At 45.0% G+C, this 22,213-nt stretch overlaps 1 protein-coding gene across 1 annotated transcript in view; it reads left to right on the plus strand.

Moving 5' to 3' along the window:
• Window positions 1-20,830, plus strand: part of traf3 (TNF receptor-associated factor 3) — a gene marked incomplete at its 5' end in the record, with an annotated part of 61,295 nt that extends 40,465 nt beyond the window's left edge. Inside the window, 5 exons of the mRNA XM_083634227.1 lie at window positions 7,309-7,449; window positions 9,596-9,773; window positions 13,966-14,309; window positions 15,242-15,433; window positions 20,151-20,830. Of these exons, the coding sequence (XP_083490353.1) occupies window positions 7,309-7,449; window positions 9,596-9,773; window positions 13,966-14,309; window positions 15,242-15,433; window positions 20,151-20,186 (891 nt within the window). The 3' untranslated portion in view covers window positions 20,187-20,830. The remainder of the gene's footprint in view (window positions 1-7,308; window positions 7,450-9,595; window positions 9,774-13,965; window positions 14,310-15,241; window positions 15,434-20,150) is intronic.
• Window positions 20,831-22,213: the final 1,383 nt, after the last annotated feature.

Genomic DNA, 22,213 nt, shown 5'->3' on the forward strand with positions numbered 1-22,213 from the left:
CAGGTCAAGTGATTAAAAAAAAGCCTAGTTTAAGCCTAAGCCTAACCTAACTAAATACATATTCTAATTCAATAGATGAGTATTCTAAGTTAATCTATATCTTTACAGCACTCTCAAATTAGCAGAAAGAGACTTGTGGTCACTGTGCCTGACTTTCGCCGAGTTGAGTGGCTGATCCCTCTCTCTGGCTCTCAGCACAGCAGTTGTCCCACCGAAACACAGGGTTCCCATGTCGACGAAGGGCGGCCGTGTCTGCTCTTGGAAGCGCAGGCGAGAGGTCCCAAAGTTGGTTAATTGTCTTTAACGATCCTCTCGGTTAGAGGATATCATTCTGGCAGTCTGCAATATTTGGTTCAATGAGAGAGAGGCTTCCTCTTTATCTTCCCTCTTGGAAACTATGGTCTTGAACTGAAAAAACATCCTTAAGAGTCAGCGTGCCTATGCGTGCTCAGTACAGCGGTCTGAAGCAGCGGTCCATTCCTCGATAGGGCCACGTGATAATTGGAGGTTGACCACCTGCCCCTCTGTTGGGCAAATTAAATGAGACAATCACCTTTTGGTTTGGTGAAAGCTGCAATGGCCTTCAAGAGCATGCTGTCTCTTGAGGCCCAGAAATCAATGGACTATATCTTGAGTCAAAAGGAGGCTCTGCCTGTTCTAAAAAGTCCTTGTTGTTGTGCCCCCAAAGTTATTTTTCATCTGCCCAAAAACCTGTTAGAGAGCAGCCAGCCTCAGTTTTTACTTCCTCCTGTCAGGAGCAAGGGGCAGGGAACGCCCCTTGCAACATGGCCCTGCCTTTTATTGCATTCAGATAAGGGTTTAGTATAGTTCTAGAACTCAACTAAACTATGTAATTCTGGTACAAGTTTACTTTACTTCTTGACATCACTCTTGGTGTGAGAAAGACAAAATATAGATGGAAAAGAGAGAGGTAAATAGACAGATAACTAGATAGATAGATAGATAGATAGATAGATAGATAGATAGATATAGATATAGACATTGGTCTTTGGTAGCCTACACCAGAGCCATAGCTGAGAGATTTATGATCGGCTTGTCACAGGGAAAGAGGGAAAGAGGTCTGTCCATTTCCTTTAAAACTTATCACATGCTTAAAACATCTCATCAAATGACTTCATGGCCATGACACTTTCATAATTACATCACACACATTATTCTGATTATTTTGAAATCAAACATGTGTGGTGTATCTTTATATTTAAGGAATAAACCAAAACTATTTCTGGAACACATATCTTTACCAAATCCTATATATGTGTACACAACCAAACCATATCTAAGGGAACCACAGGTTAATTAAATCACTTATCTCGGGTGAATTAAATCAGTTACCCTAGATTCGACAGCATGTCAACACTGTTAGATCTACGGTAACTGATTCCATGATTGTCACACACACATTAACACACTATACATTCCTACCTAATAAGTACAGTATGTAATACCAATTAACTTGACAAAATGTAAAATCCTGAGGATAGTTAGTTCCACTCTAGAACCATACACACACAACCCTGAACTTATTTTGCGGGTCTTCCTTGACAAAGGAATGTTGAGTCGGTTTTATTGCTTTGCCCAAACCCCCCCATTTGATGACCCCTGTCTGGGAAGAGGCTTAACTCATTCATGGCCAGTTTAGGACTGCCAATATTTAGCTCAGGCCAAAGATTTTCATAATTGTTGGTCATCTTTCAAGACCCACAGTAAATTATCTATTAGCACCAAAGTGATTTGCAATACCTCAAAATGAAGATGTACGTCTCTGGGTTCACCAGAAAAAAAAGTGAGCTTTTAGCATGTTCTGTACTCTACTTATAGCCATTTATATACACCCTGTTTTCACCAAAAAGGTCTCTCTGAGAAGAGAAATTCGAGAAAAAGGCATTTTTGTAAAGGACACAATCTCAGGCAGAACTCGCTCTCAATTATTTTATTTTGAACTGTATTGACATCAGACATGTAAATACTATTCGTTATGACACAAATGACAAAAAAAAAAAAAAATATATATATATATATATAGGCTACATGAAGTGCTTTTTTTACATTCAACAATACAGTTTACTCAGTGTGAGTGAGTGTGAATGTGTGTGTGTGTGTGTGTGCGGGGCCCATGTGTGTCTCTTTACATTACATTACATTTCGTCATTTAGCAGACACTTTTATCCAAAGAGACTTACAATGTCACATTCTGTCAACATTAGTGGAATCAACTGTGGAACATCATCTACACAGATACACCCTTGCAGCAGTAGAGTAACATCAATGGGTTTTTTTTTTGGGGGGGGGGGGGTTATTTTGGGGGGGGGGGGGTTGGGGTGAAGAAGGGGGGGGGAGATGCTAGATGGGGGGAGGGGGTTTGGGGTGGAGAAGGGGGGGGAAGATGCTACATCAAAAGGGTTAGTTCAGGAGGGACTCAAGTGGAGCTTGAAAAAGGTGAGTTTTTTTTTCAAAGGTGGACTCACTGAAAACTAAAATAAAAAGTTGAAAAAAGAAAAGAAAAGGAGTTTTCAATCTTCGGCGAAAGATGGGCAGGGATTCGGCCGTCCTGACCTCAGTGGGGAGTTCGTTCTACCACTGAGGGGAATTTACTCTTTATGTCACAATATATCGTCCCACAATATATCGCGATATCAAAACGTGACAATATGTATCGTTGAGATGAAATCTCATATCGCGAGAAAAATAAGCTGAACATGGTGGCACTGATCTGCATCTGATTGCATGCTCGCTCTCCTTTTCATTGCTTTGTTTGAACAGACGAGGGACGTTACAGACACTGAGGATGAAAATGGTGAAATTACTCAAATTAGCGTGAAGGATGCCCCCTCAACTTACAAATCGATCGCAAAAAAATATTGTTAAAATATCGTATCGTATTGTTATCGTGAACCCAATATCGTCTATTGTATCGTATCGTGAACCTAGTGTATCGTGACACCCCTACTCTTTATAGTTCAGAGTGTCATGGTAGACCTCAAAGCAGGGGACCCTGCACAAGGGGATGTGGCAGAAGTTTCACTGGAAACGTGTCTCCTTTCTCTTTTTGTTGATCAGACACACCTTGCATTTCTTTGCTGGGTTGTCATTTTTGGGGGTGGGGTCATGCCTGACAGGGAAATGCTTTGCCAGGTTGGCAGACAGCCTACTCGGACGGTCAGCATAGGGAACTCTGTAGAGCTTTGTGGCAGTGGTCCACGCCTGTATTAGAGACTCCTGGAACGCATACATGGTCTTTACTGTGCCCTGTGGGTTTTTAGCTCTGTACAGGACGAAAGCATTGTGGAGGCAGATTTGGAACATGTACATGACAAATTTAGTTGTCCATTTATAGGACTTCCTGATGAACGGGTAGTACGAAATCATTTGATCCAGCCTATCAACACCGTTCATAGACTGGTTGTACTCTATCACAGAGACAGGCTTCTCCTTCACCACCTTCCCCCTCACACCTTTCTTCCACGTCAAAACCTGTCGCATCTCGTTCTGGTGAAATGTGGATACCATTCTCACAACATTTGTGTCCCGCCATGCCAAGCACAGAACCCGGTCAGTGTGGAAGGCAATTCTGCCCCCTGGTTGCAGGGTGGCCTTCTCAGCATGGTGTACAGCTGGTGGTTCTCCTCTATGCTTCCGCAGTGTGCCACATACATGTGTCCCCAGATCTAGCAGGATATCACACATGTTTACAGAATTGTAAAAGTTATCCATGTACAGTTTGTAGCCCTGCTGTTCCAGCCCCAACAGGAGACCACACACTGTATCTACAAGAGATTTACCGTCTCCACAATAAGGCATCAAATTATAACAAAATCCTGTCTGGGACTCACATAACACATAACTTTTGATACTGTAACGCACAGGTTTCTGTGGGTTAAAAACTTTGAAGCTCAATCTGCCTCTCCACAGTAAAGTTCCTTCATCTATTGAGATGTTCTGGCCTGGCTGGTAGAGTTCCTGGAACTTGTTCACTAGCATATCTAAGACTGGGCGGACTTTGTACAACCTGTCATCCTAGTTTCTCACTGCTGTGTTGTCAGTAAAATACAGGAAACGCATTATGATCTGGAACCTGTTTCGGGACATTGTCTTTCCAAAATAGGGGGTCTCCAGCACCTCGTTCGTGGACCAGTAACTCAACAGGTCAGGCTTTACAATGAGCCCAGTCAGGAAGAGGAGCCCTAGGAAGGTCTTCAGTTCAGGGATGTCAACAGGATTCCATGCATCGAGCCTTACACTCGTTGCGCCAGCCTCAATTGTCTGCTGTGCATAGAGGTTGGTCTGGTCAACAACATACTGGAGCAGCTCTTCGGTCAGGATGAGTTCCAGGAAGTCCACTGGCTTGTCCGACTCCAGCGCAGCAGCACTGTTGAGCGGTCCAGGAACTGCAGTGAACGGGATGTCCTCTGGCTCCCACGGCACTTCATCCATGCAGTACCATTGCTGCTCTGGATACAGGATAGGTGTTATAAAAATATAGAAATACAAATACATTACTATAGCACACTCACACACATTGCACACACGCACAAGCTTGTAGATCAGCTATATTGGGCAAAGAGGGAAAATGAACATACCTTTGGTGCAGTCTTTCTTTTTGCCCTTCTTCTTGGGTTGGTCATTGGACTGTCCCTCCATCGGCTCTCCATCTGCACCACGGCCTGTAAATAAAGAAATACATACATTACAATACAATTTACAACACACACACAACATGTATAATTGTGAGCTTGTAGATCAGCCATTTTGGACAAAGACAGAAAAGAGGGAAACAAGATCTTACCTTTTGATCTAGGTTGTTTATTCTGAGATGTGGGCTCACTGGGTTGTGCAACAATCGGCTCCTCATCTGAAATAAAAGCAAAATATCCTCAGTAAACTATATAATCACATTTAGTACAGAGAGACAGTGTAGTGTACTAGTGTCTCAGTAAACTATATAATCACATTTAGTACAGAGAGACAGTGTAGTGTCTCAGTAAACTATATAATCACATTTAGTACAGAGACAGTGTAGTGTACTAGTGTCTCAGTAAACTATAGGATTATCATAGAATGCAGAGACAGTGTAGTCTCACACACACACACACACACACACACACACACAGATGACATCATAGTCACATCACATCACAATCACACGTCACAATCACACGTCACATCACAATATGCATATATATCAACAACAAAATTACTCCTTACCGCGATCATCAGGGTCCTGTCGCATTGGAGTCCAGTCTTCCTCGCCCTCGACATGGACAATTGGCGCCGGCACCATCTCTTCTTCAGACGACTGGGAGCTTTGTGTTGGCTGGGAGTCATAGTCACTTTCAATGTAATCCCGGCGGGTCTTTTTACGGCGCAAATGCGCCCTGGAAAATGGCTCCTCCTGGGCAATCCTGTCTGTTGATGTGTTGTCCTCGTTCTGCTCCTCGTCACTAAGTTCTGACTCCGTCTCGTCTCGCAAATGCGCCCTGGAAAATGGCTCCTCCTGGGGAATCATGTCTGTTGCTGTGTTGTCCTCGTTCTCTTCCTCGTCACTAAGTTCTGACTCCGTCTCGTCTCGTTCGAGCTGGGACACAGGAACGGGGTCCGGCTTGGGTTTGGGACCAGGCGCTGGAACCGGATCGATGGTGGTCACGGGTTTGACTACCGCGAACAACTCATCCAGCGTCCGCTGCCCTGCAGCAAGGCGAACAGCTCGGGCACCGCCGCGCCGAGGGGCGATGCGGTGTTTGGTCTTTCCTTTTGCCTTCACCATGACTGACTAGACTACGACTACTACAACTAACTAACTAAACTATACTACAGACTATACTACAACTAACTAACGCTAACTAAACTGACGACTATAGGCTACTAGCTACTGTAATCTCTTCAACTTCAACTTCAACTCAACTCAGCACACTGTCACAACTGTACACAATGGCGTCTCTCTCCTACTCTGCAAAAAGGCAGCGTTTCTCACGGCTTTTGTCTTCTTGCCTCCTCCCCCATTTAAAAAAAACAGCTGCGGTATGTGTTTGATCGCGTGTTGTCGGCTTGTCTTTGAGGCCAGGGACCTCATACCATGTCTCAGAAGTCTTTGAACTATGCGCTGCACTAATAAAAACAAAAACACGTCAAACACGTATTTGGCTGGGAGGCACATTCCTGATAAGACGTTAAAGACGTATATGGCCAGGAATGAGTTAAGAAAGATGGGACAATTTTGTACATTTAGAAAGCATTATTCAGCATGCTCACAACCTACATAGGTCAATGTGGCTTGCGATTCTGAGAATACTGATACCAAACACCCCATGAGTCGCAGGTACTGTACACGCTCCTGAAGTCTGCTCTTGAAGTCGCATGTGTGTGCGTGCAAGTGTGTTTCCGGTCCAGAGTCCTACAGAGGTCAGCTCTGTGTGACCTCTGAACTAAATCTCCGCCAACCGGACAGGACGGACATTTCAGTTGAACTGTGTTTTTCGTCAACAGTTAAAAATCACTCCTTTGATATTTCTAGACAGGCTGGTGCCTTGGGCCTTTTTTTTGGGCTCCCCCCAGATGCAGGGTGCAGCCAGAGGTCAGTTCCTGTGACCTCTGGAGAGGAGAGATCTGTACATTAAATATTCAATATTTAATGCACGTTACCAGATGATTTTCGCTACACAAGTAATCTCTACAACCCCAGAGAAACTGGGTTGGAGAGATTGTACAACTCCACCCCAGAGAATGGGGACATTTTGAAGCAATTCCTTTCCATTGAATGAGGTGATTCATAGTAGATCGGGTGAATGTGAACACAGCACGGTCCTTCTGAAACATAACCCCCCCCCCACTCCTCTGTCCATGATGGCTGCACTGCAGTTTATTTGTTTTTTAGCCTGACATTGTTTGTCTTTGGCGCATAGCATTTGGTCATGGTCAGCTGTGCATCTGGTATGGAATGTATGGAACGCAAGGAGGCAACCAATCAGAGGCAGAGTAGAGCGGGTCACTACCGTAAATATAGTAAATAACAGGCCTCTCAACTGCAAATGGATGTGAAATAGATAATTTGGCAGGGCATTTCAACATTTCTACAAAAAAATCTCAACTGCGCATGTATTGCCACTGCACTGCTGCGCTACTGTTTAACCCTTCATACATATACATATTGTATATATCATCAGCTCTCCTACACTTTATATTTAATACTCTTATTCTGTGTGTGTGTGTGTGTGTGTGTGTGTGTGTGTGTGTGTGTGTGTGTGTGTGTGTGTGTGTGTGCGTGCATGTGTTCGCCTGCATGTGTGGGTGTAGGTGGAGGATGTTAAAGCAGAGCTGTTGGAGAGGTATAAGGTGTTACCTGGTCTGAGCAGCCGTCTGTCAGAGCTGGAGAGCCACAATGAAGAGCTGAGAGAGAAGAACAGACAGCTGGAGCAGAAAGTCAACACCATGCAGGTACAACAGCCTATCAAAGAGCAGCTAAATAAAAAGCCGATCATGGCAACATCAGCTTAGCAGCTGCTCAGCTGGTTAGCTCTCCAGGATTTCACAGTTGTTGTTGTTTTGATTGTTGCGATCAAAAACACTTGATTTTGCAGCGGCTTTTCTCAAACATTGCAATGCAATTTGCAAAATGTTATGTGATTTTTTTGTGTGGTAAAATTGCGGGAATGGGCAAAAGTTGCAAGTTGAGGAAGAAATTGTGTTTGTTCCCCCCTAACTACTACCTAATGGCAACTTTTCTCAAAAATTCCAATGGAATTTGTAAAGTTTTATGTGATTTTTTTTTGTTGCAGAGAAATTGTGGGAATTTAGAAAAATTGCAAGCCCCCGCAAATATTGCAGACATTGGTTGAATTATCATTAATTACTGCGATCGCAAATCACAATTTCCTGGAGGGACTGTCTTCTAGCAGTTAATACAGTGTTATGCAACAAGCAAAGGCTTACCATATTTTTCCAATATAGGCTAGTGCCTGTAAGTTCGCTGTTGCGGTAACAGAAATTCACTGATTATAACGTCCTATTTCTCCACCGCCATGGCCAGTGTCTCTGTGATCCTGATGGGTCGGCTGGAAGAATGCAAATGATGTAAATGATGTCTGAGTTGAAGCTCTTTCAACTGGAGGCATTCAGGTTGCTCCTGCAAAAAACACGAGGCGCTCAGCAACGCAAAGCAGCGAGCTTCACTTTCATTGAAAACAATGAGAAAAAGCCACCACATGCTGCTAAAATGCACTCTGTCTGTTTGGGGCCTTAAAGCCCCCCTGTGTGTTGCTGAGTCATGACCATCTGTTTGCCAGTCATTTCTTTGGCAATAACCTCATTTTGTGCTCAAAGTAAAAAAAATATATATAAGATGTTTCTAAAAAGGGGTGATGACTCAATGGAATGCTATAGTGATGCTTCAGGTCATGACTGATATTATACAGTAAATACAGTATATATAGTAAATAGCTAGCTTTAGCCTCTGGCATTATCTAGCTGTTGGCTACGTTCGTTAGCTACTAAGTCAAAACACCACTAGCTCAAAACACCACTGAATGACCAATTTGATATATTTGTTAAAGGGATACACCACTTTTTTGGAAGTTTAGCTCATTTGCCACATCCCCCCAACATAACCAAGATACACCATGCCTTACCGTCACTGTCCGCTCAGTTCACAGTGAGCTACAGTCGTGAAGTTAGTAATTATCTCCATAGAATGGAGGCTAATGGTACAGCTGTTAAAAATCTGCCAAAACACACATCTCACGGCGTCAAAATTCATGGTGTGCTTCGGGTACTCACCACACGATGAAATGTTAATCCAAAATGCACATAATCTGTCTTTTTGGAAGGAAAAGAGGTCGGCGGCCATGTTTGGAAAGTAGTGCCAGCTACCTCTTTTCCTTCCAAAAAGACAATTTAATTATGTGCATTTTGGATTAATATTTCATCATGTGGTGAGGACCCGAAGCACAACATGTATTTTGGCACGGTGTTTTGTGTGTTTTGGCAGATTTTTAACAGCTGTACCATTAGCCTCCATTCTATGCCGATAATTACTAACTTCACGACTGTAGCTCACTGTAAACTGAGCGGACAGTGCCGGTAAGGCATGGGGTATCTTGGTTATGTGGGGGGGATGTGGCAAATGAGCTAAACTTCCAAAAACGTGGTGTATCCCTTTAACCAGTTGGAATCACGTTCTTTCCATGAAGCCCATCAACTTTGATACCTGTTGGCTTGTTGATAATATAGCAATATTGTGGCTTGTAAACAAATGTTTTTATGGAGATACAGGAAAACAGTATGGCCGCATACTGTTTCCGGTCACCTCCGTTGTAGCCGCAGACAAAGAGTATATTGAAGGCAAGAGACGAAGCTGTTCTGCTTTTTTGACAACAGCGCTGCCGCCATAATGTTGCAGTGGAACAAACTATTAGCCTTTGGTTCTTATCAATGTAAGATCTTTGGCGCAAATCAGATGACATGCGACTATACAAGATAGATTTTAGAATGTTTTCATAGAACACCAGCGGTTATACAGATAGGAAAGCTGACTGGAGGTGGCCTTTAAACAGTTTCTCCTCTCTCTGGTGTTTGTCACTCACAGAAGCTGATGAGCTCTCACAGTGAGAAGCTGTTGGAGGTGGAGTTGGAGCTGCGGTCTCTGCGTGCGGTGCGTGACGAGGTGGAGAGCCTGCGGGGAGCACTGGACCACGTCAGGACCAGACTCAACGCTCTGGAGCAGGGGGGGAGGGGCGGAGCCAGCACCAATACACACACACTGGGTCAGTACACACACACACACACAGAGATACCTACATTATATCTATTACCGTATTTCCTCTAATAGTGGCCGGTAGTCAATTAAAAGCTTGACCTCAGGTAACGGTTGAGGGCCTGGCCGGAGGCATGGTCAACACAAACACATAAAGGCCGGCCCAAAAAAGGAAATAACAACGGTGGATACCACTAAACTTCTGGGGCTGGTTGCACCAAGTAGTCTTAACTATGCCTGGTCGTAACTCCTACGTTGGTCTTAGTTAAGACCAGTCTTTAGAGTGGATTTACGCCTGTTGCACCAATAGGGCTTACATCTGGTCTTAACTACGCTGGTCGTAGCAATGCGCGTCCATGTGAATTGCAGGGGAATGCCCCCTGATTGGGCCAAAAATGTGCCTCGCGCCATCACCCACTACTGTATGTGCGTCACTACACCCTCCCTCCTCCCACCCCCCTCCTCCTGTAGAAGCCCCGGGGGAAAATGGCTGCGGCGATTAGTGTCAGGCAGTCTGAATGAAATTGAATGTAACGTTCCCAATTCTATGTATTAAATTCAAAAAAACGACCCTCAACATTTGGGAAGGCTAAGCCACACAACTAGTTCGTTATAATCTAACTTCATGCTTCAAAGGCGACTTTACGACGAAGGACTCAATTACAGCAGGTCTCCGCTGATAGACTACCTCAGAGATCTCTGTTACAGGCAGGCACCCCGACCCTACGCCTCCTCCTGACCAGGCGTAAGAGTTACGCCTGGGCGTAGTGAAAAGAAGGCTTAAACCCTCTTGGTGCAACCGGCGTAGCTGTTAGGTCGTAAAGTTACGACCAACTTAGCTTAAGACCAGTCGTAAGACCACTTGGTGCAACCGGCCCCTGGTGCCTGTTAATGTAACTTGAGTTTGTAGCAATGTACAAGTGCCACAAGATGGCAGTATGGCACAAGCTGGCTAGGCCAGCAGAAGGCTCTGGAGCATGTCTTCTTCAATTACCATAATCTATCTATCTATCTTCTATCTATACTAGGGTCTGTCTCTCTTGGCTCATTTCCACCACATTTTACTGCCCTGCACAGCTCGTCACCAGTCGGCTCTACTCGTTTCGGCCCGATGGATTTTCTGCTTCGACCGCCGATCATCTGCCCCCGCCCACAGCTGGTCATCATAGCGACCGCATATCTGTCCTTCGCTTATAGCCGAAGTAGGCTATAACATAACGTTACAATTAAATCCATCCACAGAACTTTTAAACTGTTTATGAAATACTGGTGCCTCTAAATGACCTACAGTGTACATGGGCAAATGTGACAATCGGCCAGGAGAATGGATATCACTTTGTTGTTAGTCAAACTCACATGCATGCGCTGCGCGGGGACGGGAGAGGCGCAACAGAGTAGCCTCTACCCCGGCGGCCTCTCACCAGGCAAGACCGCGGCTTCACCAAAGACCCGCCTGCGGCCTAGCGGAGCGCTGCACTCAACTACAAGGGCTTCCTGACCAGCGGACTTTTTTCTCTCTCAAAACAATTGAAACCACCGCCACGATTTTATTTCACCAGAGGCGAAGGCAGCAACACAAAAGACTGATGGAAATAACATAACAGAAGAGAAGGTAAGCCCACTAAACTGGTATGCAGCATTGCATTGCCAGTCAGTAGATAGACAGAGTAAACACGATTCTGCCTGACCAATCAGTCGTCAACAATGTTTTCACGTCACCGTATGGTACCGGGTTCGCAGCCCTAGAACCCCGACGAGGCAGGGACGAAAAGTAGCACGACTCAACCCCAACTCAACCCGGGCTGGGACGGTTTTTACCGGTGGAATGAGACCATTTATCGAGTCGACCGGAGCGGGATCGCGCTACTACCTGCGGTGGAAATGGGCCATCTGTCTCTCTGTCTGTCCTTCGCGTATCTCGAGAACCGTTGGTCGGATCGACTTGAAACTCGGGGGTGCGCTGATGGCGACCCGACGGAGTGCAGTGCCCTGTTTCCATGCGAAACACATTCGATATTAATACATTTGTGTTCAATCAAGCGTGTGCGCCTTCAAGCCCTGGCTGCTGTGAGTACAGTCGTTGAGAGAGTGAATGGTGCTGTAAGTAGGGTCATTCAGAGTGATTGGTCGAGAATGAGGGGGCTAAAGTAAACACTGGAGAGAGGGCAGCATGAAAGCAACAGATCAGAATCAGAATCAGAATCAGAATCAGAAAGACTTTAATGATCCCCGGGGGGAAATTGGGACAAGTTACAGTTGCTCGTTCACATAACACACATAGCATAAAATAAAATACACAGTAGTAATGCGATAGTAAAATAAGCAGAATAAGAAGAAAGAACACAACATAGCATGGAATAAACAGTATTAAATGTGATAGGAGCAAAATAGTGGAGTACGTCTAAGTAAGCAAATACGTAGAGTAAGTATACCTTACGTGCCAATTGTCTTTATTGCACAGATAATAGTACAGATAATAGTAGGAGAACATGTATTTGTAAGCTGAATAAGCAGCATTAATATTCAAGTTTATCATGAATAAAACCAAGGGGAAATAATCAGTAGAGCTCAGTGATCTTAGTTAAGTGAGATTTTTACATGGCTATAATGGTAGGCTATAATGAGTCACGCATTCGGAAATAATATCCTCTAGGGCCACGCCACTTCCGGGAACCCCGTCCTGTGTAAGTAGGGTTCCCAGAGTAAAACCTGGCCATCCACCACTGCTTATGGATGAGCATCATCTGCTGCATGCCATCGAGAAGCGTTGGTCGGTCAGTCGTGCAGCCGCCAGTCAGCAGGCTTTCAATGGTGCCTCTGTAGAAGTCCCTGAGGATTTCTTTCCTTAGCCCAAATTTCTTCAGGCGCTTGAGTCCGTCCGCCACCACCTACTGGCAACATAAAACATTTGGTTTATCTCAAGAACCGTTCGTCCGATCGACTTCAACTTTGGGGAGTGCGCTGATGGGAACTCGACGCAGTGCCGAATTTCATGCAATTCGGCACAGCACCACCTATTGGCCACACAAAAAGTGGTTTATCTTGAGAACTGTTCCTCCGATCGACTTCAAACTCGAGGAGTGCACTTAGGGGGACTCAAGGAAGTCCAGGGAGCTGAATTCTGTGCAAGTTGGCATAGCGCCACCTACTGGCAACACAAAAGGCGGTTTATCTCCATAGCCATTCATCTGATCGACTTCAAACTTCAAACTCGGGGAGTGCGCTTAGGGGGACTCAACGGAGTGCAGGGAGCTGAATTCCGTGCAATTTGGCATAGCGCCACCTACTGGCAACACAAAAGGCGGTTTATCTCGATAGCCATTCATCTGATCGACTTCAAACTTGGGGAGTGCGCTGCTGGGAACCTGACATAGAGCAGTGTCGAATTTTGTGCAATTCGGCACAGCGCCACCTATTGGCAACACAAAAAGTGGCTTATCTTGAGAACCATTCATCCGATTGACTTCAAATTTGGGGAGTGTGCTCCTGGGAACTTGAAGTAGTGCAGCGCTGAATTTCTTGCAAATCTTGCAATTTCCCCCGCCACCTACTGGCAACACAAAAAGCAGTTTATCTCGAGAAACATTTGTCCGATTGTGACTTCAAACTTGGGGAGTACGCTGCTCGGACCCCGATGGAGTGCGGTGCCGCATTTCATGCCATTTGGACTTATTCCAGGACTGTCTGTATGTCTGTCCATCGCGTATCTCGAGAACGGTTTGTCGGATCGACTTCAAACTTCAGGGGGACCTGACAGAGTGCAGTGTGTGTGCGGGGGGGAAGCGCGTAGGGGGACCTGACAGAGTGCAGTGTGTGTGCGGGGGGGAAGCGCCCACGGGGTGGTGCATGGGGGAACGGGCACTGCACTAGTTATTGTAATACATTGAAATAACAAAAAACGTCTACATAACGAACCCCAACAGAAGCAGATCAGAAAACAAAGAGGCTTGGTACTAAAATGTGAGCAAATATTCTGATCAAACAGAGGGAATTAGAAATAAAGGCCTGCATCTAATATAAGCCTGCAGTTGAGGTAAATAAAGACCTGGTTCAATATTAGAGGAAATACGGTATTATTATATTAAACATTATTACAATATTATTACAATAATAATAATGCATTTTATTTATCACATCCTTCTCATTAAAACAAATCTCTATATATCTCTGTTAATAATCAGCATCCTTCCTCATGCACACAGCCTCTCTGGAGACCCAGCTGAATCGGCACGACGACATGCTGAGCGTGCATGAGATCCGATTGGCTGACATGGACCTCCGCTTCCAGGTGCTGGAGACGGCGAGCTTCAACGGCGTGCTGATCTGGAAGATCAGAGACTACAAGCGCAGGAAACAGGAAGCGGTGGCAGCAAAGACGCTGTCTCTGTACTCCCAGCCCTTCTACACCGGATACTTCGGCTACAAGATGTGCGCACGTGTCTACCTAAATGGAGACGGCATGGGCAAGGGCACGCACCTGTCACTCTTCTTCGTGGTGATGAGGGGCGAGTACGATGCCCTGCTGCCCTGGCCCTTCAAACAGAAGGTGCACACACTGACTGACGAACTGACTGTTTACTGACTGGTTTCTGACTGACTGGTTTACTACTTCTGTTTATACTATACTGACTGGCCATTTAGTCAGGCCTCGCTCACAGAGTTGGCATGCAGCCTCTTCTCTCTCTCCCTAGAGGGTTTTCATAGTCCACTTCCCTGGCTGATTGCAACAACACTCACCGGTGTGCTTCTCCACTCTGGAGCTCTCCATGCTGCTGAACCTGTATTGAGGCATTTTGACCACTAATTAGCCATTTTTGTCCATTTATTCGGCCATAATTACCTAATTCAAAAAGCCGGCGCCGCTAGGTCACCTGCAGGGGTGCTCTTTACACTTCCTGAAAGAGTCAGCCCGATCGCACGTAAAATGGCATAGTTGTGGCTGAACACAATTTGCTCACTCATTCACAGCCAGACACTTTGCATTACTATAGGATTAAAGGCACACTATGCAGGTTTGTCGGTTGCTGTTTGTAAACACAGCATTCAAAGTTGGCCCCTCCTCCCCCACGAGCGTTCTTTTCAGATTGTTTCACAGCGGTTAAAGCACAAATAAACATACCCACTCCTCTGCACAACCCTGCACAAAGGTGCCGCATTTCTGCTTTTTATTTGAATGCAGTCCGCTGTGGCACAGTGTCGCCAACTTGGCAAAAGTGACAACGCATTTGGTATGCCTGGTGCCAGTTTGCTCTACTTGCTTGTCATCCAGAGAGGTGTGTGATTAGAGTGGTTCCCACACAAAGCGTAGCCCCCCTCCCCCCGCTACGAGTGGAAACTGTACTGTAGGTTATATATTGATTAGCATGTGACTTCATCCAGCGCATGTTGTTGGAGCGCTGTTGAACACTGTTGTTCTGAGTGACAGTGACATTGATATGCCTGTGTGTCTGTCTGCCTACCTGTCTGTCTGCCTGTCAGGTCACCCTCATGCTGATGGACCAGGGAGCGTCTAGGAAGCACCTGGGTGACGCCTTCAAGCCAGACCCAAACAGCAGCAGCTTCAGACGGCCGGCAGCGGAGATGAACATCGCCTCGGGCTGTCCGCTCTTTGTCGCTCAGAGCGTGCTGGAGACAGGCTCCTATATCAAAGACGATACTATCTTCATCAAGGTCTGTATGTCAGTCTGTCTGTCTGTCTTTCTTTCTTTCTGTCTCTCCCTGTCTGCCTGTCTGTCTGTCTGTCTCGGCGACATCGCTCAGAGCATGCTGGAAACAGGCTTCTACATCAAAGATGATACTATCTTCATCAAGGTCTGTCTGTCTGTCTGTCTGTCTGTCTGCCTGTTTTCTGAAAATTGCATACGGTATATACATGTATATATCAGTGGAGGTTCTAAATGTAGTACAAGGGAGGATGGTCCTCCCTTAGTTTTTAGAAGAGATGGGGGATTTTATATAATAATATATATATTTTTTTTTATAAAATATCAATAAAATGTGTTTTTTCTCAAATGCTTCGACAGTGACACCTGTAGGGCACTGATCGAGCGGCATGCCGACAGAGTCTGTGCCAGTGGGTCTGTCTGTCATGCCCACAGGGGTACACTACAATAACATTCCCCTCTTGGGCTGTTCAATTCCTTGGTAATTTATCTCAGGCAAATCTATGATTGGTTGAAAAACACATGCAATTCACAGGGAACAGTGAAGCCTAAACCGCCCTCACCAATCATCAATCAATTTATTTATTCAACCAAATTGGTTGTTGATTGCATAGATCGGTAAGATTGACATTGTATTGTCCAATGATGAATGAGTCAGACTCTCAACGCTGAATCCAGCTCCACTATAGGAAGTGAATGATGATGACATCAAAATTCCACTTTGCTGTGATGACCTGACAGTAATAGATATATTTACACGACAGTAACAGCATATTATATGCCCCCTCTTATTTTTATTTTTATTTTATCAAGCAGTAAGTTAGCTCACAAGCCAGGCAGTCGTTGCATTGTATTACGCGAGCCAACACGAGTTTAGATCTGATCCGAGTTTAGATTTCAGTCTCCGCAAACACTGGGATACTGCAACGTCTCGGCTGCACGCGGTTACAGATGGCATGGATGTATTGTGCAAGTAAGTCAATTCAGTTCAAGTTATCCGGGCCTTCTAGTAAATTCCGCGTGCAAATGGTCCACCAAGCAGCGCTATCGTATGAATATGTTTCATGCTGCATAGCCTGTCATTTTGCAAATAAAAACGGCAACCTTAAACTCCCACATTTTGGGATGGGGTTACAGTGCGTATCTTCCCCCTTCTGTGGTTCCTCTGAAGAAGTGTGGTTTCACAGGGGGAAGATGGGCACTGTAACCCCATCCGGGGCAGATCAACGTTGACTGTTGTGTTGATGTTAGCTTAGCTTCTAGCTATTAGCTAAATAATTATATTTACAACCATAATGAACCGTGATCTGACAGAAAAAGTGTCATTTAGAGAGCGTGTGCAGCATGCCCCGCACTCGCCGCAGGCTCTCGTTATAGCCTGTTTGAGGAGACTACTCGGAGCTAAAATCTTCCGTGGGCATCCGAATGAAGCCAAACTATTTCGGTGAGTAAAACATAATATTTTAAGCTGGAAATGAGGACCGTGGTGTAAAAAACCGAAATTCTCCTTTAAGAGTTACTCTGTAGGCCTTAGAATACCAATCGAAAACTTTGGCCCAAAATCCGGATATTAAAGGGCAAAGCCAAAAAGCATGTGACAATGTACCCTCTAACACCTGGCACCTATCGCATAGTGGAGAGACAGATGGGTAAATCTTGTGCAATTTCGATTTGGAATAGTGAAGATGGTGAGTAACTTTGAATTGGATCAGCTGGTGTCTGCTATTAACTGAGCAAGACTGGACCATAGACAGACTCCTGTCCCATATAATCTGTGATAGATCAACACCAAGTTCGTCCTGCCATGCCTCTCTAATCTTCTCAGTGGAGGCCCTGTTATAGTTATCGAACAAGTGTACTAGTCTAGAAATAAGGTGCCTGGAGTGGGGGGGACTCGACAAGACCTCAGAGAGAGTGTGTTCATCTAGGAGAACTTCAAAATCTCGAAACTTAGAGCATACGTAATCTCTGACTTGTAGATATCTAAACCAATGCTTGTTGGGTAACTCAAATTTCCTCCTCAGAAGGTCGAAAGAGGCGAAATGGCCATCTATGTATAAGTCTTTGATTGAACACAGCCCTTTCTCACTCCATGCACAATAGGTTCTGTCTGACCGTGCAGGCAAAAAAGTGTGATTAAAACAAATTGGTTTATAAGCGGAGATGTCTGGTATACTCAGAACTCTTCTGATCTGGTTAAGGATTTTGACTGAGTTTTTTGCCACAAAGGTTAAATTCTTAACAAGTTCACTGCCGTCGACGAGTTATCTCGTCAAAAAAAATCCAACGGTTGACTGCCGTGGACGAGTTATCTCGTAAAAAAAAAAAAAATTACGGTGGGACGTGGATCCAAGCCCCCTACGTCTCCTATAAAAATATGGGAGCCACCGAACGTGTACAACCCATTCCACCGACCCACTAAGTGGCGACAGTGCTCTCCAGACTAGAGAAACCCGAGCAAAAACAGCAGAAAAAAGCGTGAGGAAAACGCTCTTTGAAAATGCTCTTTTTCTTCGCTGTGGATTCATAAGAGATTATATCGCCACGAATAACAACTTTTAATGTTTCCCATAGTGTGGAATCTGATACTTCTCCGTTGTCGTTAAATTCCATAAAGTGCTTTAATTTGGTGGTAATATATCGGCGAGTAAGAAAGGGTTAAGACGCCAAGAATAGCTTTGTTTAGGAAGAGAGAGGTTCAGCGAAATAGTCAAAGGAGCATGGTCAGAAATCAAAATGTTATGGTATTTTGTGTTAACAACATGGGAAATTAACTGGGAGTCTATTAAAAATAATAAATTCTGCTGTAGGATTTATGGGCATGTGAGTAAAATGAAAATTCTTTATCAGGGGTGTGTATTATCCAAGTGTGTCTACTAGGTTCCTCGATTTGATAAAATTATTTAAGACTTGCACAGATGATATGTTTGAGGGTGGGCGTGTGGACAATCTATCTAAGTATGGGTCTAAGTAACAGTTAAAATCACCTCCGATTATTATGTTTGAATTGTTGTCCGGGATTAAATCAAAAACTATTAAAAAAAAAATTGAATCGTCAATATTTGGGGCGTAAATGTTGAGTAAAATTAAAGGGAATGAATTGATACTGCCTGAAACTAAAACAAAATGTCCATTAGGGTCTGATATTGTGTTTGTCATGGAGAATGGAATGGATTTATGGATAAGGATTGCAGCCCCACGGGCTTTACTTGAGAATGATGAGTGATAGAATTGGCCTACCCACCCTCTTTTAAGTTTGAGGTGATCTGCTGGTTTGAGGTGAGTTTCTTGAAGAAATGCGATTAGCTTAGCTAGCCAGACAGCCGAGAGTTCGCTGGGACGAAAAAATATAAAAAATATAAAAAGGCCCAGACTAACCGGTGTCATGATCGGTGGAAGCCAAATACTTTTTGGCCTTTTTGGAGGAAAATCTTCTCCTACCTCCCTCCTTTGTCACGATGGAGAGCCTGGCCGGGAAGTGCAAGGCTGGCTTGAGGCCTCAGTTGTAGAGCTCCGACATCACCTCTCGGTAGCTGAAACACTGCTGCATAACCTCCGGGGCGTAGTCTTCGAATATGGCAATGGGACTGCCCCGGTAGAGTAGTTTCCCTCTTCTGGTCCGGGCCTCGTGGATGATCTTCTCCTTGATCTGATATTTGTGGACCCCAACGATGACGGGCCTTGGTCTCTGTCTCGGCGCTGGTTTATTGCCAAGTGTCCTGTGAGCCCTGTCACATTCGGGCGGCGAGCCCAACAACCCGCCAAAAACCTCTGCGAGTAGCTCCGAGAAGAAGGAGGTGGGGGGGACCCTCAGTTGATTCAGGCAGACCGATGACTCTGATATTGTTACGCCGGCTGCGAGACTCGAGATCGGTGACTTTAGCTGACTATTTAGCATTGTTCTCCGTTAGTGAAGCGCAGCTAGCTTCAAGTGCTAACAGACGTTCTTCCTGTGAGGTCGCATTGGCCTCCAGGGCAGTGATCTTAAGAGCATGGTCTGATACTGTGACTTGAATGCAGTCAAGCTTCGTCACGAGCTTCGAGATGGTTGACTGAAAGTCGGCAGAGAGAGCTTCTCGGTGCGCCTCTAGGAGAGCAGCAATGGAGGCCATACTAACCTCGGTTTCCCCAGGAGGCTCGTTTAAGTCTTTTTGCCTCGTTTTCAGAGGCATGTTTCGGTTACGAAGCCGAATATCATCTCCACTTAGTCTTGAATTTAAAGCTGAGTAGTTAGGTTTTTCATGTTAGGTAGATGAAAAGAAATTGCGGGAGCGAGAGACTGCGTGTTTCTATCAGACTGGAAGCTCCTACTCCAGGTGGAAATGTGTCTGAACGTGAGGGGGGCCAGATGCATCTGCAGAGCAAATGAAACATGAGTTGGTGTAACGGTGTTGTGTTGGTGGTACTTGCAGCAACCCATGTTAAGCGCTTGCCCAGGGGTGGATACGAACCGCCGACCTTCGGCTTGGGAGTCAGACACGTTAACCACTGCACCAAGAGAGCTAGCTCCCTTGGCGGAGCTGATTAACGTGCCTTTATACTGGGGGAGTGAGTTTAACCAATCCATTTGCTACCACACTGGACTCACGAGGAATCGACGCTGATTCACTTCGGTTACACTGGCAGATTTATCAGGTTCCCAGGCTACTGCATTCTTCCATCTGACTGGCCAATAAAGTAGAAATTAAAAAAATGATTTCTAAAATGTTTTGTTTGATTGGCAGGTTACCGTGGATACCTCTGACCTCCCTGACCCCTGATCTCCTGACCTCTGACCTCGCTGGTCACACCCAGCGGAGCAAAGCATGATGGGAAGGACGGACAGAGGACAGGATGCAAATCCAGTTGAGAGACGACAAGATGGACGGAGAGAGAGAAGACAAGGAACAAAACGAGAGAGGAAAAACGAGAGAGAGATAAATGGAGAGAGAGAGACAGGTGCAAAAGGAGGAAGAGGATGAAGCAGCCAATCAGAGCGAACTCCAGAGTTCTACTGGAAAGACAGACAGAGAGAGAGAGACAGGTCAGGTCCTGATTGGCTGACAGGCATCTGTTAATTTACAGAGCAACGACGGACCCCTCTGTGTGTGTGTGTGTGTGTGTGTGTGTGTGTGTGTGTGTGTGTGTGTCTGTGTGTGTGTGTGTGTGCGTGCGCGCTCATGTGTGATCAGACGATGTGAAGACAGATTCTACATTACGATGGATCAGTGTTGCCATGACATCACCATGGTGACGACACTCAACTACAGATCAGCTGACAGCGGCGCCAACATGGCCGCCGCCGGTGGGACTGAGCGAGGCCGCTTCCTGTCCCAGATTTTGTTTATCTACTGTTCATTACTGATGCCGTGCATCAAGCTTTATTTCCTGTTTTTATTTACGCCGTTTACCCAGCCTGCTGGGAGAAGCAGAGAGGAGCGGCAGCGTGCAGGTGTAGCTGCCAAATGTGTTCGGGTACAGATGATGTCATGACATCATGCATTGTGATTGGCTTCACGTCAGAAAGCCGATCTGGCAGGCTGGGACCTACACAAAATCATCGATTAATTTAATTGTCAATCTACATAGGTTGGTATTCATGCACACAAGCATATCATAATATACCATCATAACGTTGATTTAAATGTGTGTTTGAACTGTGTTTTATGCAGTTACAAGATGGTAGATATGTGTTAGCGTACATTAGCTTATCTTGCCATTCAGTTACATTATTTAGCTTTAGCATAACTGCATAAAACATATTGTACACACTTTCAAACACACATTTAAATCAGTGTTAGGATGGTATATTATTATATTCTATATTCTTCTATATGCTATTATGCATTAATACCAACCTATTTCGGATGAAAAGACATTACCTCGCGTAAAGTGTATTTTTCCACATTTAATTAAAAAAAGCAAGGCTCACGTTCATGAGAAATGCTCCTGTACACTTGAATCCTGATGATTGAATGTTTGTATGATTTGTATTTTTAATGTATTCCAAATATCAGTCGATTAGCTTGATGTAACGTCAGCTTACCTTGCCATTCAATTACATTGTTTAGCTTTAGCTGTTTATCGTGGTTAGCGCCAGGCCCGTCGCAAGAGGGGTGCGAGGCCATGTACGAACCTCGTGTGCGAGGCCCTGCTCATTAACATGCACACGCATGAATGCACGTACATAGCAAGCCTAATCCTACTACATGCCAGTGGACAGTGAACACATAATTTATCAAGTGCGCACCAAAGACAACGTCACATGTTTGTAGTAGTTTATCTGAAATAATGGATTGCCATCACAGCAAAACTGTCATAGCTTTAGATCTTGATCTAGGCTACATGTGGAGAAAGATCTCGCCATCAATATTTTCCTCTCTCTCTCACGTTCATGCTGACATGCGGTCCGCTTTCAGTGTTCCAAATACTTGCAATGTTTTTTATCAGTGCGTCATGCTCGCGGTCTAAAAAGTAATACAGCATCATCATGCACAGTCTCTCAGCCACAGCTGCAGAGCGCACAGACAAAAAGTAAAGCTGAGACATGGTCGGGCGAGGGAGACCTCCGCAGATTGCGTGCGCGCTCTCCGCTGGCACCGATGCGTACATGGTCAGAGCTGCAGCCAAGTATAGCCCATAATCATCATGTTACATTGTACAGTGATGAGTGAGAAACTGCCCACTCTGAACTTCACTCTGAAACAACCGTATATCAGCACATGAATAGAATCACCAAACTTGTTATTGTGCTTGCTGATAGGCAAGCACAATCCTTGGAATCTCTCATACTTCTCCTTTATTTATA

Source organism: Poromitra crassiceps (genome assembly GCF_964638095.1).
Source record: "Poromitra crassiceps genome assembly, chromosome: 3".
Classification (NCBI taxonomy): Eukaryota; Metazoa; Chordata; class Actinopteri; order Beryciformes; family Melamphaidae; genus Poromitra; species Poromitra crassiceps.